This window comes from Chamaea fasciata, unplaced genomic scaffold (assembly GCF_029207755.1).
Source record: "Chamaea fasciata isolate MVZ Bird 193981 ecotype frontalis unplaced genomic scaffold, bChaFas1.0.hap1 SCAF_7, whole genome shotgun sequence".
NCBI lineage: Eukaryota > Metazoa > Chordata > Aves > Passeriformes > Sylviidae > Chamaea > Chamaea fasciata.
In genome coordinates, this window is record NW_027094092.1 from 60,364,109 (window position 1) to 60,381,698 (window position 17,590).

Consider the following 17,590-nt stretch of genomic DNA (forward strand, 5'->3'; position numbering starts at 1 on the left):
AATAAAAGTGACTTTTTTTAGGATTGCAGCAGGCCTGGTACGAGATTAATTCTGTCAGAGAAGGAATGGAGGCTTTCTACCAGACACTGTTTTGTTTGCTGCTTTCTTTTGGATAATAATCTTTAATTTTATGTTATAATTCATTTTTCCTGCAGCTTTGAAATGAAATGAGTCCCTGGACATGGGCTGTAAAAGGGGGAGCTATATGGAATATAGCTAAAGGCTGCTGTGCTGCAGAGAACCACCCTGACCTTTGCAGCAACTGATGTCGTGCAAATTTGTTTCAGAAAGTGGGGGGAGATCTTACAGGAGCCATTAATGATTGCAGAAGGCTCCAAAGTTCTTGTCACTGGGCTCTCTCTGCCACCATTAAAGCCAGGAGTGATTAAACTTTCACTGACTGCAGTTATTATGGAGCTAGACTTCTAAAACCTTTAATTTAAAATGTAAATGAACGTGGTAGGTTTAGAGTTGTTCTTGTCATACCTTTTATTCTTGTAGCTCCTGGGGATGTTGTGAACTCTGAGAATTTATTTTGACATGCTTAAATGTTTGCCTTTTGACTTCCTTTCATTATTTTTTTTATGTGACTGGGTCCAAATGAAAAATGCCTGAAATCAAAATGTTTACTACTTAACTTTTTCCTGCCTCTTCTCACACGAGGAACCCGAGTCTGTTAAAGGTGAATCAGTGTAACTCCAGCAGTAAGAAAGGACTTCTGCCTTTTCTTTTGTAAATTGAAATTTTGAAATCAATGTTGTGCGGGTTTTTTTTGCCCTCAGATGACGTTCAGTTGTGGCAATGAATGTGCTCAAATTGAAAAAAAAAAAAATTGAAATTAGGTGGTTGCGTGGCAGATAGTGACGCTGGTGAATTGAGAGGTGGTGGACTGCGATGTAAAAATGACAGCAGTGTGAGACATTTTTAATTAAGAGCAATGGCCTTTTAATGGCTCTTTCAGAAAACAAAAAAAAAGTAAGAAAAGGTTATTAAATCTACAGGTTTACGTACCAGAACATGAGAGTCATTTACAACAGCAGCCAAATGATTCTCTCAGCTCCATGTACCATGTGTCAGGCTTTTGTGTGGCACCTGCTGCTTGCCAGACGGATTAATTTAAAAATCCTTGAGGGAAAAAAAAATGAAGGCAGGAGAGGTTTTGAGACAGTCTGTATCCATCCTCTGGTCTTTACCCTGACTGGAATGGCAGTACCTTTGTCCTTGGAGGCAGTGTCAGCCCTGAGCACTTCGAAGATGCTTTTCCCTGCATTGATTTTGACTTGAGCACCGTCAAAATCTGGGGAGAAAAGATCCCACCCCGTGCTTTGGTCTTGGCAGGTGGATGAAAGCATCAAGTAGAGAAGCAGGTATTTAGCTAAGAAAGGTGTTTAATTGTGAGCAGTTGGCCCCAGGAGGTGTTCAGCTCCTCGAGCTGGGAGGATGTTTCCACGTGCACATCCCTGCCTTCTCCACAGGATCCTTGCCATGAGCATAAACACAGTGCAGGGTTTCCGCTCCTCAGTTATTCTCCATTCCTCTGACTCAAGATGAGTCAAAAGCCTAATTGAGATCAGGTTCTGCAAGGCTTTAGGAATATCTGTGCTGAGTTTTATGGTTCTTTTTTTTCATATTTCAGCTTTTCAGGGGGATTTTTTTCCCCTCAGTGTTCATCTGTCTTGGTGAAACTGGAGGTTTGTGTGATCGTAACCATTGATTTCTTCAGCTGACAGAAATCCTTTCTTGATCCCATCTTCCATCTCCAGCGGGGCTGAGCTTTTCATGTGCTCACACTGTAGGTGTCTGTCGTGGTTGGTATTCCTGAAAAGTGTTTCGTTTCTAAGTTGTGGCTACAAAAGAACCAAACATTTGGCCTCGTCTCCAAGGACTTGGCCTTCAATGCCAAACTGAAATCCTAGAAGGGCTTGGGCTGGAAGGGACCTTCAATCCCATCTCATCCCACCCTCTGCCATGGGAATGGACACCTCCCACTATCCCAGATTGCTCCAAGCCCTGTCCAACCTCGCCTTGGACACTTCCAGTGATCCAGGGGCAGCCACAGTTTTTCTGGGCAACCTCAGAGCCTCACTACTCTGAGTAAGGAACTTCTTCCTTACATCTAATCCAAATCTCTCTTCCTTTAGTTTAAAACCCTTCCTTCTTACCCTCTCTCTCTCCCCATGTGAAAAGTTGGTCCCACTCTTTTAAAAGCCCCCTCCAGATTCTGGGAGGCCGCTGTAAGGTGTCCCCAGTGCTTCCTCTTCTCTAGAAAAGTGTGCAGGGGTTTTCTGCATTTGGGGGAGATGCACCTACAGAGAGATGTCTGTAGGAATGCTGCCAGTGTCAGGGAAGTGCTGCGTGGAAACAAATCCATGAAAAGTCTGGTCCAGAGGGAGATTTCTGTCCCCATGGATATATGGGAGAGATGTCCTAGACAGTCAGATCTCAGTGGAGCTCAGCACCATCCCAGCCTGGTGCCCTGGTGAGACTCCTCAGGTGTGGGATTTGTGCTCCTGGAGGACACAGCAGGCAGAGGGATGAGCGAGGAGAGATTCCCCTGTGCCTGTCCCACTGTGTCTTGCTTTGGAAAGACTGCCAGGGAAAGCCAGAGCTGCTCTTGGAATGGAGAATGTAAACTCCCTCCCTCTGAATTATTATAATTTTGAAATTAAGGGGCTCTCAGGCAAAGATGTGGGAATAGGAACAACAGTTCTTTACTAGGAACATTAAAAATGTAGTAGTACAAAAAAACCCCAAATAAACAAAACAACAACAAAAAAAAATAACACTGACAGTGAGAGCACAACCTGACCCGCTGTTGGTCAGGGTGTTGGTGTCAGCCCAACCCAGTCCTCCTGCAGTGACAGATGTGGTTCTGCTGGAGCAGAGATGATCCTGGAGAAGGCTCCAGTGGTGCTGGGATGGGTCCGCTCTCCCTCTGGGAATCCAGTGCACACAGGCTGTGCTGCTGTTCTGAATGCCAGCTTTGATCCAGGCGGGAATGCTGGGCTCCTCCCCCTGGGTGGAGCCTCTCCCCGTGGGATGATGGGATTGTATCAGCCCTGCAGTGAGCCTGGATGGCCCATGGACAGCAGATATCCCCTGGAGGGAGGATGGGTCCTGGAAGGGATAAAGAACACGGCCCCACCTGGTTTAACAGCTGCCCATTAACAGAAGCCGAAAACAGAAACTCCCCTCCTGGAGTTGTGTGGAATGGGTTATGCAAGAGATAAAACACCTCCCCAGCCGGTTTCAACAGATGGGAGTAGAGCACATACTTTCGGTTGCATATTGCAACCCAAGACACGCTGCCTCATCTGAATTCTGTGCCTGGGCACCCTCAGCCAGGTTGTCACACACTTGGTGGCTCCCTGACACGCTGTGACACCTCCTGGTGTGCACAGCCCCTGAGCTGTCAGTCTGAGCCCCTCTGGAGCTTCACAGAACACTCACTGCTCCTTCTGCGCAGAGAACGTGAATCCTGGTCTCTCCTCATCCTCAGGAAACATCATTTTCCCTTCCTCAGGTTCAGTTTCGAACCAGCAGTGTCAGTCTTGGATATCCCATGCCTGCAAAGCACAGTTTGACTATTTTGCTTTTTTGGGGTTTTTTTAAGGATGTTTCTTTTCAGACTGCTGTCAAGTCCTCCCTAAAGACACATTTCTGTGTTCCCTGTCTCACTATTAACACTCCCTGGGGCTGTCAGCAGCAGAAGCTGCTTTTGGTTGAATTCTCAAGGGGTTTAATAATCTGTTCACTGTCAAAATAACCACAGAATCGAATCGGAGAAATGTTCAGGTTGGAAGGGCACTTAAATCCCATCTCATCCCAGCCTCCTGCCATGGGCAGGGACATCTCCCACTCGACCAGGTTGTTCCAAGCCCCATCCAGCCTGAGGAAAACGGTTTGTGGACATCACATCCAAGGTTTGAGGATGAGTAGATGTCACAGCGTTTATAGAAATTAAAAAGACAAGAATCTTAACAAAGATTTTTGGTTTAAAAAAAAAAGGGAGCAAAAAAAAAAAAGCTCCAAAGCAAAGCAGGGAATGTGTTGGTGAGCAAAATTTACTGAGAGAATCGAAATGTAAATATGTCAATTAAAATTGCAGAATTCATTATCTTTCTGGCAAATCGGTAGATTCTCTGGAAAGTGTTGTCCACATGCCTCTTCTGGATCCTGCCGCTTCCCTAAAAAAACTTGTGCTATTTTGTGGCTAAAGGAAAACTGAGAAGCAAGGACCAACACATGATTTTTGGGGGGTTTTTTTGTTCTGTTTCTGTGTAGAAAGGAAGAGTTCGTAGTCCAAGAAATTGACAGAAATTTATCTCAGCGTGAATGCAGTGTGTACATTAATAGCACATCTCAGAGAAGTTCCTCTGCAGTCAAGGGACGAGTTTGGTCCTGCTGAAGGTCACTGCCACTTTCATGTGGTGTTTTGTTAACAGTAAAACGTATTTTTAAGGATCTCTTTTGAAAATGTTACTAAATATGCAGAGAAATAGTGCTGAGTATTCCCTAGAATCACAGAATGGTTTGGTTTGGAGGGGACCTTAAAGCTCATCCAGGGACACCTTCCGCTATCCCAGGCTGCTCCAAGCCTCATTCAACCTGGCCTGGAAAACTTCCAGGGATCCAGGGGCAGCCACAGCTTCTCTGGGCACCCTGTGCCAGGGCCTCACCACCCTCACAGGGAAGGATTTCTTCCCATTATCCAACCTACATCTCCCCCTCTTTTCCCATTAAAAGCCATTCCCTGTGTCCTGTCCCTCCATCCCTTGTCCCCAGTCCCTCTCCAGCTCTCCTGGAGCCCCTTTAGGCCCTGCCAGGGGCTCTGAGCTCTCCCTGGAGCCTTTTCTTCTCCAGACTGAGCACCCCCAGCTCTCTGCTGGTGACATTTCTTTGGCCGCAGCTCGGGACACATTTGGGCTGCAGACACACATGGCTGGGTCATGTTCATCTCCTCATCCACCAGCAGCCCCAAATCCTTCTTCTTGGGGCTGCTCTCAATCCCTTCTCCCTCCAGCCTGGATTTGTGCTTGGGATTGCCCTGACCCAGGTGCAGGACCTCACACTTGGCCCTGCTGAACTTCATTTGAAGTCCTTTGATGCTTCCACATCTTGCAGTTGAAGTTGATATTCCTTCCATGTCCACGTTCAGGAAGAGCAGCATAAAAGCGAGGAGTTTGTTCTTCCCAAGTGGGAATAATTAATGCAGCATAGGGAAAAGCTGCTTGTTCCTTTATGTTCCTTCCACTAGAGAAGCTGGACTCGATTCCAGAAGGAATTTGAGCATCACTCCTCCACAAACTGCTGGTTTTTTCTAGTGGTAATAAGAGATTCAATCACATCTCTTCCTCTTCTTTTTTATTTTTTTTTTTGGGACATTGAACACAGCACCCTCCAAAGGCATCCAGCTTCCATCCCTCCTCTACCAACTTCCCCAGGAGCGTTCTCTGAGAGGGATTTTTTAGAATGCAGATGGAACAATTCTTGAAGACCTCCTGGACAGACTATTTCTGCTCTTCAAAGTCAGGCTTATTGCTTGCCTCTTCTTGCTCTGTCAGTGTAAAACAGCGATGTAATTCCAGTTATTTTGGTGAATCAGTTGTTTACCACAACACAAGGGCTAATCCTCTCTTAATCCCTGTGTTCCTTACAGATTCCGTTTAGTTTTTCATCAGTCTGTGTCAAGTCTGTCTGCTTTGGCAAAGAAACAAAAAATATTGCAGGAGAGAGAGGTCACAGCATCTGGCTGAGCGTGGCTGGTTTGTGCTGTAGCAGAGTAAAAATTGGAAATGGTGATGGCTCAGGCCTTCTCAGAATGTTTTTAGAAGAGTATAAAAAATTCATTCGGGTGATTCAAGGAGGAGACAGGTTAGAGCTCTGCTCGCTACGGAAAAAACAACCCCAAAACAGCCCTTCTGCGTGTTTTCCATGACTTTGGACTTTGCAGCAAGAGCAGTGACAGTAAAATCACCATTTCTTTGGTCACAGGGCTATTGCTGTTGTCAGCTCTCCAAATGCTGTGCACCTCACGTCCGGCGAGACCTCAGCAGCGAATTTTGGTGAAATCCAAATTACCCTTAACTCAGCTGTGGCACTGCTTGGCTCCTGCAAGCTCCAAGCCCAAGATGGTTTTGATTTGCATCACAACGTGCCTGTTGTTTAATCCTGACAGTCAGGCTGTGTGTCATGAGGTCGGGCCCGGAGCTCAATCAGTTCCAAATCTGGAAAAACACAATTAGCGCACAGAGAAAAAAAAAAAAAAAATCCCGACCGCCGGAGCTCTTAGTGGCTTTTGAAAGAGCTGAATTCTGTTCTGTGCCAGAAATTGCTCATTCAGAGGCTCACTGAGCTGCGTTTCCAGCTCTGAGATATTTCTGAAAGGGAAGAAATGCAACGGAGCCTTCTAGCAAGGGAGCTTTGAGAGCTTCTGTGTTAGAGCAGGGCAGCTCTCGTGGGAGAGAGGGCTGAAATTCCGCTTTTTTTAGGTGGTGAACACACCTGGGGCAGCCACCTGGTCATCACACCTACCTCTAGTATTTCAGGATCCATTACCCTGCCCCCTTTAAGGGAATATTTTGGGTACTTCCCAGCCCAAAAGGAGGGTGGGAGGGGAATGATGTGTAGGGTCCTCACAGGTGGTCTTCAAACTCCTGCTCGGATTAAACCCGGCTGTAAAATTTCCTCAAGGTAAGAAATAACACAAATTTAGGCGTAATGGAGCTCTAGATTTTAACCTGTGTGTAAATCACCCTTCCCTCTCTGTCTTTGTTTAAAGAGGCATTTTTTTCCCCCCCTTCTTCCCCACCTAAATTCAGCGTTGTTCCTTTCTGCTGCAGCTATTCATAGTCTAAAGCTGAGCCGCAACCACGTGGACTGGCACAGCGTGGATGAAGTGTATCTGTACAGTGATGCCACCACATCCAAAATTGCCAGGACTGTTACACAGAAGTTGGGGTTTTCCAAAGGTAAATCTTTCCCAGGCTTCGTAAAGAATATCGTAAATGCCAGCATTTGATGTTTGTTGCTTTAGCTCCTAAAGGATATTTCAAGTTTTAATGGGAGTAGCCCGCTTTGGCCATCGCATTTTTTACTTTATATGAGTATTCAGAGTCATTAGCTTATGTTAATAATTGTAACTAGGTGTGAATATTTTAAAATTTTGGTTTATTTACATTATATGTTTGATTTATTGTATTTTAGTTTTATTCTGTATTTTGATGGGTTTGGATGCAGCAGTCAGCATTTCGTAACAAATACATGAAAATATTACAGTGGCAGAGTCCAGAAGCTATTAGAAAATTAGAATTATTCCTGTAATAATATAAGTATTGCAGTTCCTTTTGCAACCTTAGTTTTACTGCTGGGTGCTTACATATTGTGATGCATTCCTAAAATACGTGACCATACCTTCCCTCTCCCCACCTCCACCCAGCCTTTTTTTCTGTTCATGCAACAGAAGTATGAACTGACAGGAAAGGGCATTTAGACAGAAATTATTTCCAGTAGGAATTCAGGCTCGTTTAAGCTCAAAACTCCCAGTCAGAAAGGCAGCAAAGCTGAGATGGTTGGAAGAGAGGGTGGTGTCTCTCAAGGAAAAAGCAGATTATTGCCAGCTCAGAAAACGGGAACTTGTCCTCTGCAGGACACCAGAGCAAGAGCCTACACATGTGCCCTGTAATTAATGCCCTGTTACCCCCCAGGACTCCTGGGTGAACACTTAATTAATGTTTCCTAAAAAATACTGTCATTCAGTTCCAAAAGAAATGAAGTAATTTAACCAGAACGCCATTGGGATAATGTGTAATAAACAATAAGATCTGTCCTAAATTATTTGTAGGGGAGAAATATCAAAAAGAAGTTCAGCTGGTAAACAAAACCTGTCTTGGGTAAAAAATGCCCTTAGTGGGTTTGGGGTGTTCTCCTCCTCTTTAAAGCCAAAACAAGTTGTTAGTTGCAGTTTTTGAGGCCAGCACTGGTGCTTGGTGTGGTCCCCTGAGTGTCACTAGAGGGGGGTGGAGGCACGTTGTGCCCTTGGGTTTGTCAACACAGCAGGGACAAAATGCCCACATTTACCCTGAGGAACTGATTTTGAGTTTGGCCACTGAGCTGGAGAACGAGGGGAGAAATTTCAGGCTGGACCAGCTCAAAATGGAGCAAGTTTTCCCTATCAAAATGATAAATTTTAAAGCTTTTCAACCAGCTCTCTTAGTTGGGGTGGGAAAAGTGACAGCACTTAATCACTTACGTGGCCAAGTCATTTCCATGATCCTTCCATGCTGGGGGAGTAAGGTGGAGACAGAAGGAATTTCATGGATTGAGACACCCAGGAGAAGAGTTTTGTGTTGTAAAAGTGGGTGCACAGTTACACAACTCTTTTCTGAAGAGTTGTTCCTCAAAACATACCTGAAATGAATTCCCCTTTGCAGTGGAAATGGCTGTTGATATCACCTGGCTGCTCAGATCTTCCAGGGGTTTAGAAGTGCCTGTATTTAAAAATAGAGGCTAATCCTTTAATTTCACGATTCTGTATTGTATAATCTGATTTTCAATGTGTTGTCCTGAGAAAAGCCAAGCTTCTGTCAGCAGACGAGAGCCCTGCACTTGGCAGAATGTCACTGATGTGGGATAATGTTCTTTCTGCAGCTTCAAGCAGTGGGACAAGGCTACATAGAGGCTATGTAGAAGAAGCCACCTTAGAAGACAAGCCACCCCAGACTAGTCACATTGTGTTTGTTGTGCACGGCATTGGGCAGAAAATGGACCAAGGGAGGATCATCAAAAACACAGCCATGTGAGTGCTTTGGAATGTTTGAAGAGACCTTAATTGTGAGGCTGGTGCTGTGAGTGACAGCAGAGCCTTTGGTTTGGGCTGAATCTTCCCCTGTTTTCCTTCTCCTCCTCTTCTCCTGAGTCATTAAGCTTTTGTGTTGTGGGTGCACTGTTTTTTATGTTAATTGGGATGTATGGACTTAGGGAGAGCAGCTGTGAGCCAGGAGAGAGGAGATTTATTCTGGTTTTATCACCAGCACTTGTGGCTTTTGGGGAGCTGGTCAAGAGCACTAGGGGAGGTTCAGCTTGGACGTCAGGAGGAATTTCTCCAGGGAGAGGATTGTTAAGCATTGGAAGGGGCTGTCCAGGGAGGTTTGGAGTCCCCATCCCTGGAGGTGTCCAAGGAATTCCTGGATGTGGCACCCAGTGCTCTGGGCTGGGGACAAGGTGAGGGTTGGGCACAGCTTGGACTCGTTGACCTTGGAGGTCTTTTCCAACCTAAAGGATTTTGTGTGAAATTCTGGCTTCTGTGGTTTTGGCTTTGCTGAGCAGGGAGAGGTTTCTCATTCGATCAAAATCAGGGGGAATGTTGTTTCCAAGTGATGCCCGGGTGAATTAAGTGTGCAACAACTGGGAAGTAACTGAGCAGAACATTTTTGAGTAAGTGGAATGGGAAAGTTAATTTCAGAGTGGAGTCTCTCAGAGCTGGTCGTTGGGATAGTGGGCAAGCAAAGTGTAACCTGTGAAAGAAGGGGAATGGGGAGATGGAGGAATGTTGTCATTCCTAACAGGGCAGAAGCCCTTCAGGAATGAGGCTGTTGCTGTGAGACTGCTCGTGGAGTTCTATGCACAGAAAAGCAAAACCTGACCTAAAGGCTGTGAAATCTCTTCACTGAATGTGTTTGGTGAAGAGTGGTTTGCAAATGGCTCTTGGGAATGATGTTTTCCCAGAGCTGTGGCTGCTCCATTCCTGGGAGTGTTCAAGGCCAGGCTGGGGCCCTGGTCTAGTGAGTGGCATCCTCACTCATGCCAGGGCTTGGAACTTCATGGTCCTAAAGTCCTTTCCAACCCAAAGCAATCTGTGATTTCATGCACCTGATGAAGATGGTTGTGAATCTTAGAAAAACCATGAAGTCCTGATGACAGCTGTGTGGGGGACAAGGTGGCATTGAGGACTCCCTCATTAGCTGAAAGAGGAGGCTGGAAAGGTGTTAATTACAGATCTGGGTGGTTCAGTAGGGGTGTGTGTGTGTCCCAAATAGCTCCATGTTCCAACAGGAACGCTGACAAACCCAGTGGCTCCTGTGAGAAGAGCTGAGACTCCTGGGATTTTGTGGTGGGAGCTTTTGTCACCCTCCCTTTGCCCCCAGAGTGACACTCTAGGCCAGTGCTTGTGTGCTCTGTGCCATCGTGTCATCAGCCTCTTGTGTCCCCACGGCTCTTTGTGCCACTCCAGTGTTCTCTGGGCTGCCAGGGTAAACCTTTTGATGTCACTTGGGTGTCATTTGTCACCTCAAAGCACCAACCTGCAGCTGCCCACCCCACTTCCTGCCACTTCACTGCTCTGTTATTCACGTTGTTTAAGAGCCAGCAATCCAAAGCAGAGAGAAAAAGGATCCACAGCCTTTGGTTCAGTTTTAGTCACCAAAATAAATGTGAAAACTTCAATTTTTGTGGGGTGGAATTACATTGTGGGAATGCAGACAGCTTCAGTATAAGCTGCTGTTTTAACAGTGACCAGAAATAAAACTTCAGCCTTGGAATCATTAAATTTTTCTGCTTTATCTTTCTCCCTCCTCCTTTTTCCATAGATACAGGGGTTATATGGCAGGATTAACTTCAGCTCAGGTCACAGTGCAGAGATGCTCATTCCATAAGTCCCGCTCTAATTGGCAGCCCAGCACATGAAATATTTCCTCCAAAAGGGACTCATGACTTTATGAGCTTCAGTAAATCTCACTCATATCCTCAAGAAATACCAGACAGCATTGCATAGCCTTTTAAAATGCTAATTATTGGCATAAATTGTGCATTCTGCACAAAATTTGCAAATTAAAGCATCACTTTAGATTGAAGTATCTTTACTTTTTCTTTTTCTTTTCCTTTTTTTCTTTCTTTTTTTTTTTTTTTTAAATAACGACTTAAAACTTATCAGTGAGGAACATCCCATATGTTCCAGGGAGAGATTTCAGAAGGAATGTCTGCCAAGCTCTCACAAGCCGTACTGGCACTTTCTGTTAGCACCTTCATCCATGATATTTGTGTGGTTGTTGTTTGGTTTTTGGGGTGGTTTTTTGACACGCTTTTCCATTAGGGACACCGTGGTGCCTTTTGATAAAGAAAATTAATAAGGAAAAGTTTTTTTTTTTTGACAGTTCACACTTTGAAGTTGAAACTAAGGAGAGAAGATGTCAGTGGGGGGGGTTTTTTTTGCCTTTTAAATGCACATTTTTTAGTAGGAAACCTGTAGCTGGACCCCACCAGGGCTCATTTGACACGTTCTGTCCTAAGGTTACCACCTCGAGAAGAAGCTGGTGCAGCTCACACAATGCTGCTGCATCATTAGGCAGATCCTGCTGGTTACAGAGGGGAAAACAAGAACCCTTGTCCAGGGAAATTCCAAATTGTCTGCACTAATTTCATTAAGGACCGGAGCTCAGTCTCCTCGTTAGGGTGGCCGGATGCTGTGGTTGCAGGGTGTCCTGTGAGTGGGTAAATGGAAAAGCTGCATTTTATGGATGCTTGGATGAGCAGGTCTGTGGTGGATGTGACATAATTTTGTTTCTTCTCTGTGTAGTTAAACACATTTATTATCTAAATGTAGCACGGCAGCTGGTGCAACAAGCTGCTCCTGTCAGCACTGATATTCACTGGGAGCTTGTCTGGGAAGAGACAGTCCCTCCTCCAGGCTGGAACAGGGATTCAGCTGCCCCAGCATGAGCGGAATAATGTGCTCTGAGCTGTGTTGGTACCACAGGGATGGTTATTTAAGGGACAGGGCTTTGTAGTCTGTATTTCTGCCCAGTATAAACCAAAATATTGTGGCAGAATGTGCTTAATTGAAGGGGGTTTTATTTGCCATTAGTTGCAGAGTCCTGGAATTCCTTGGTTTGTGAGAAGACAGAGTGTTAGCTTTAAAATAAATCTCTTTGGGATGTCTTTTTACTGTCCACACTCAGAGATTGTTATTTGGGATGTATTTCTTTCGTGGAAGTTCGTCTCTGGCTTTGTTGAATTTGTGGGTGGATGGGAAAGAGAGGTGTTGTTACACACATCGAGTACAATTTAGAATCATGGAATGGTTTGGGTTGGAAGGGAGCTTAAAACTCATCTCATTCCTTTGGCAGGGACACTTCCACTATCCCAGGCTGCTCCAAGCCCTGTCCAGCCTGGCCTTGGACACTTCCAGGGATCCAGGGGCAGCCACAGCTTCCCTGGGAATTCTGTGCCAGGGCCTCCCTACCCTCACAGGGAAGAATTCCTTCCCAATCTCCCATCCATCCCTGCCCTCTGGCAGTGGGAAGCCATTCCCTGTGTGCTGTCCCTCCATCCCTTGTCCCCAGTCCCTCTCCAGCTCTCCTGAAGGTTCCCTTCAACGCCACGTTTATGTCACCCCAGATCCTTCTCCAGGCTCAACAATCCCAACTCTCCCAGCCTTTCCTCGGAGGAGAGCTGCTCCACCCCTTTGATCATCTTGGTGGCCTCCTCTGGACATCTAGGAATGTCATTATCCATGTTCCCAACCTCCTTTTCAAAGCTCCTGTTGTTTCACCTGACCCAGCTGAAGGTCAGACCTTTCCCCTGCCTTAGGCAGGGTTCAGACCTTTAGGCTGAACTCAATTTCATCAGCTCCTGAGCTTGGGGGATGAGGGAAGTGACTCTCCTGTGTTTTTCCATAACAGCTGCACTGTTGTGTCACTTGTGGGCTGCTCTCAGCCTAAAACTGGGCTCTGCCTCTCTCTGAACCTCCTGTTTGGATTCCAAAATCACATTTGTCTGTGTTGCTGTTCAGAGCACAAGAATTGCTGCCTGGACCAGCACCAGCATCTTGTCCTAATCACCAATTACATATTTATTGCAAGCCCCGTTAGAAAGCATTTTAATTGTGGATTATCATTAGGAGAAGTACTTTGGAATAGCTATTTTGGTACATTTCCATTGATATGCAAGCCCGGGCAGAGCCTCTCAGAAGCCTTGCACTGCAGTAATGTGTGCTGCTGGAATCTCAAATAAAGATTTTCCCCTGTAAAATCTTTCCTATAATTTTAGCTCTTCAGGTATTTGGTAGCTTTATGTTCCATTTAAATGGCTTTTGTTGCATTAAATACACATGAGATGCTTGTTTTTCATCCTTTGGTGCGGGTATTAATTCTGAATTAAGCACCCAGCTGGCAAATGTTGGCTTACAGGTTTCAACTTGAGCTTGTCTTGCAAGAGGAGTTCAGGCCAAGAGGTAAAAGGTGATAGTTAGGGCATGGAATGCTTTTGGAACAGCTTGTTTTGTGAATATTTATTACCTAACACATGGCAGCGTGTTGGACAGGAGCTGTAGCAGCCTGTTCAGGATTTGGGTGTATCCTCAGGGCTGTTCCCATTCCCAGCCTCCCCCCATCCCTTGTTTCTGCCCTTTCCCTGCCCACACCATCACACCTGTAAACTGGACCCCTCCAGTTGGTCTGAAAATGCAGGATTCCATCTGGAAGATGGGAGTGAGGGGCGCTTGGGGTTGGGAGAGGGCAGCGGGGAGAGGGAGTGCCTGCAGTGCTCCGTGCCAGCCCCTCCCTGCAGGGCAGACATTCCTGCCCTTTGGGAAGAGAGTCTGGAGCACCTGGATCTCCCAGGATTGTCCCAGGATCAACCAAGAAAGCAGCTTCAGTCCCTCCGATCGTGCAGAATCCTGTTACTCTTCGAAAGGATGGAGTGTGAATCCCAGTCGCGCTTCCTTTGTTTGCATCCCATCTCTCCTCTGAAGCAGGATGAGTCTGTGTGTGTCGTGGAGCAGCAATTTTCACAGCAATTTCCCGAGAGCAGCAGAGAACAACAGCGGCAGAACACGACTCGTGTGTCTTGCAGTTGCTCTTTGAAATCCGCCCGTGGCGAGGCTGGAGTTGGCATTTCTGCAGCTCAGCTTTGGGACGAGTGCCACCCTCCCATTTCCTCATCTCTCAGCACATCTCCCTTTTTATTACTTGTGGCTGCTGCTCTCACTTCAGCTTAGCAAACTTAGCCCGAGCCAGCCCTGAATTTCCTCAATAAAGTGGTATTATTTCCTCAAAGAGGCAGAGAGCGCTGCCCTCCCTTTGAGGGAACTCCAGGGCTGTGAGAGCAGTTGGGGAATGATTTAAAACAACCATCCACCAGTTCTGTGACCAAAATCCAGGAATGGATCCCCAGGGCTTCGCAGGGAATAGTGAGAGTTGAGGTGTTTTGTTCAGGGAACATCCCATAGCCCTGTCTCTTAGAATCAGGGTGATGGGATAAAAGGTTATGACTTTAAGGGTAGGCTTAGATGAAATATTAGCAAGAAATTCCTCCCAGTGAGGATGGTGAGGCCCTGGAACTGAAGAAGCGGTTGCCCAAGTGGCTGCCCCATCCCTGGAATGTCCAAGACCAGCTTGGACAGGGTTTGAAGGAACCTGGGAACGTGTCCCTGTCCATGGCAGGGAGTGGAACTGGATGAGTTTAAAGGTCACTTCCAACCCAAACCATTCTGGGATTCCATGATTTTATGAAATCAAGAGCTCACAGTAAGTAGTTGGCAGGTTTAAGGCTTGAATTAAAGACCATTCCTTATTTCTCTCTCATGGATCATCTGGCTGAAGAGAGTCTGCAAAGATAACTTGAAATTAAAATGAATAGTTTCTTCAAGCTTTCAGGCATTTTTCTGTGTTAACATCAGCATCATTCTGCAAAATTTGGGCAGTAGCTGAAGCTAATTCATCTTTTTGATTTGAGTTTGCAACTGCCCCGTTTTTAATGGAACATTTGTAAATCCTACACAAAGCTAGTAGCATGAGATTAAAAAAAAACAAACCCACAGTAATAATTCTAAATATGCTAACATATCTCTGGAATATACTCACTTAAGCCAGGATGTATATCTGTGAGAAGATGGGTTTGTTATTTATTATATTAATCAGGGAAAGGCAGCCAGGCGCATTTTATTCATGGTGAAAGTACCTATTTTCAGGCTGTTACTTCTTGCATGGAAAATAGCAATATGTCAGAATTCTTTCTAAGGTGTTCACTAGTGGGTTTTTTTTTTTTTTTTCTTAGAAAAACCACAAATTAGAGTTGTTTCCTTGTGTTTCAATGCACGGCTTCAAGTAATTGTTGCTCTGGGGTCAGTATTTCAGCATGCATTTGTATCAAGTGAATTCTCTGCCCGTTTGGATGAGGATTTATGACTTCAGTTGGTGTTAATTTAACAAGTGAGTAGAGGGATTTGGCATCTAATAAAATTCAAAAAAGAAATTTCTTTTTAAGAGCCAGAAGAAGAAGGAAAAAAAAATTACTTCATCTTTATAGCAGAACAGATGAGCAGGTGTGTGTGCGTGCTGGGGGTTTGCCTGTGTCTGTAGCTGCATTGCCTGGAAATTACACCCAATTTCCTGCAGCATTTCTGCCAAACTGCTGATCAGAATCAGTGGGGGATGTGGTGCAGTGCCACTGGATGTGGATGGGGTGGGTTGCACTGGGAATTTCAATGATTCCTGGGAGCAGGAGATGGATGTGCCGTTGCTGCTGGGAGATAATGAGAGGATAAGCGCAGCTCTCCCAGCCGGTGACACCCGTGAGGTGGCAGGTGACAAAAATGGGTTGAAACTGAGCTTTTGTGCACTTGTGCCAGGATGAGTTTTGCAAGCCCCGAGGAAGAAATGTGCAGAGCTGGGGTTTGGTTTTCTCCTGGACCTGAGTGATTCAGTTTGTTCAGGAGAAAAGGCTCCAGGGAGAGCTCAGAGCCCCTGGCAGGGCCTGAAGGGGCTCCAGGAGAGCTGGAGAGGGACTGGGGACAAGGGATGGAGGGACAGGACACAGGGAATGGCTTCCCACTGCCACAGGGCAGGGATGGATGGGGGATTGGGAATTAGGAATTCCTGGCTGGAATGGTGGTGAAGCCCTGAGGTTTTCCAGGGAAGCTGTGGCTGCCCCTGGATCCCTGGAAGTGTCCAAGACAAGGTTGGACGGGGCTTGGAGCAGCCTGGGACAGTGGAAAGTGTCCCTGCCAATGGCAGGGGGTGGCACTGGATGATTTTTTAAAGTCCCTTCCAAATCAAACCCTTCTGGGATTTTACAAGTTCAGGACTATTGTGCTGGTGGCAGGATCACAGCTGAGCAACCTCAACTTCCCTGAGGTGAACCCACATCTGAGTAAAATCATTTACACTTCCAAGGTTCTGGATAAGGACACAAAGCCAGCACAGTTTTTTAGGAGGGGAGACCCAAAGCTTTTCCTGAAAGGTTTGACAGAATTGCAAGGCCACATTATTTTCTCCAAACTCCTGGGTTTTTTTGCTTTGACTTTTATTTAAAAAATAAAAAACAAACCCTGAGTCAGTTTGTGAACAGCTTTAATAAGAACTGGACCCTTTCAAACAGCAGAAAGCTCTGTAGTTGTTGGATTTAAAGATGCAAAGATTTAGGGATGTCTAATAGCTGTTCCTCCACAATATTTCCAGCTGCTGCTGATGTATAAATAACGTGGATGTTTTTTTCCTGCTCTAATAGCACCAGGTGATTTACCATTTCCTTCACTTCAAGTTGTTGTTGCTGTGTAAAATTCTGTGCTTTGTTCATACAATTTTTCTGTGCTTTTACTGCTTTTAAGCCGAGCAGCTTCAATTTGCTGCTTGGCTAATTTCCTCCTAAATTTCACTATTTCTGAGTTCTTCTTTGCTGGTGTCGAGCTTTAACCCCAGCCTGCAGCTGCAGTGGGATGGGGAGGAGAATTGGGAAAAGGTAAAAACCCATGGGTTGAGATGAAAACATCATCATCATCATCATCATCATCATCATCATAATATAGGGGAAAAAAAGCCAGAAATAAGTGTAGGTCAGCTTTCCTGACCATGTTCCCTCCCAGCTCCTTCTGCAGCTCCTTGTTGGCAGAGCATGAGACTTTGAGAAGTCCCTGATTTAGGGTAAGCACAACCAAAACAACCAAAATATCAACATTATTCTCAGCCTAAATCCAAATCATGCTGTACCTGCTACGAGGAATGAAATTAACTTTATCCCAGCCAAAACCACCCTCCTTCATGCAGAGGAAGTGAAGCTGACTTGGCAATACCAAGGAGTTGTGGGCATTTTCAAAGGTCTCCTTTGTTCTGCTCGCTCAGGAATGTTCATATATTCACTGGAATTTTATCTTCTTTGTAATCTAGAAATTTCCATGCTGAAGTTGGACTCTCGCATGTCCTGTTGTGTGTGAGGGTGGCAGGGAGGGTTTTGTGCTTGGGCAAGGATGGGTCAGCCTTAAATCAACCCTGATTTAAGCAGATCCTCTTGCTGATTTTTTTTTTTCCCCCCCCTTAGCATGGGAAGGATATTCTGCTTTACTGAAACCTTTGCCATCTTGTTGGACAAGAATCCAGGAGATTAGGAATGCAATCACACCAGGCTTTAAAAATAGAGATGCTGAGCAGTTGCATTTCTTGGCTGTTTGCACAGGCCTGCAGTAACTGCTTTGGAAAAAAGGATGGAAAGGATGCTGCTTCCCTTTCCCCTTTTTTTTTCCTCACTTTCCCCTTTTTTTCTTCACCTGCTTTTTTTCCCTTCCCCATTTTTTCCCTTCCTTCTTCTTTCCCTTCCCCCT

General features: G+C 45.6%; 1 protein-coding gene across 2 annotated transcripts in view; it reads left to right on the forward strand.

Moving 5' to 3' along the window:
- The window catches only part of DDHD1 (DDHD domain containing 1), a 61,588-nt gene that overhangs the window by 18,782 nt on the left and 25,216 nt on the right, over window positions 1-17,590 (forward strand). For both annotated transcript variants that reach the window (XM_066189119.1, XM_066189120.1), the window contains exons 3-4: window positions 6,843-6,971; window positions 8,650-8,797. In XM_066189119.1, coding sequence (XP_066045216.1) covers window positions 6,843-6,971; window positions 8,650-8,797 — 277 coding nt within the window. The remainder of the gene's footprint in view (window positions 1-6,842; window positions 6,972-8,649; window positions 8,798-17,590) is intronic.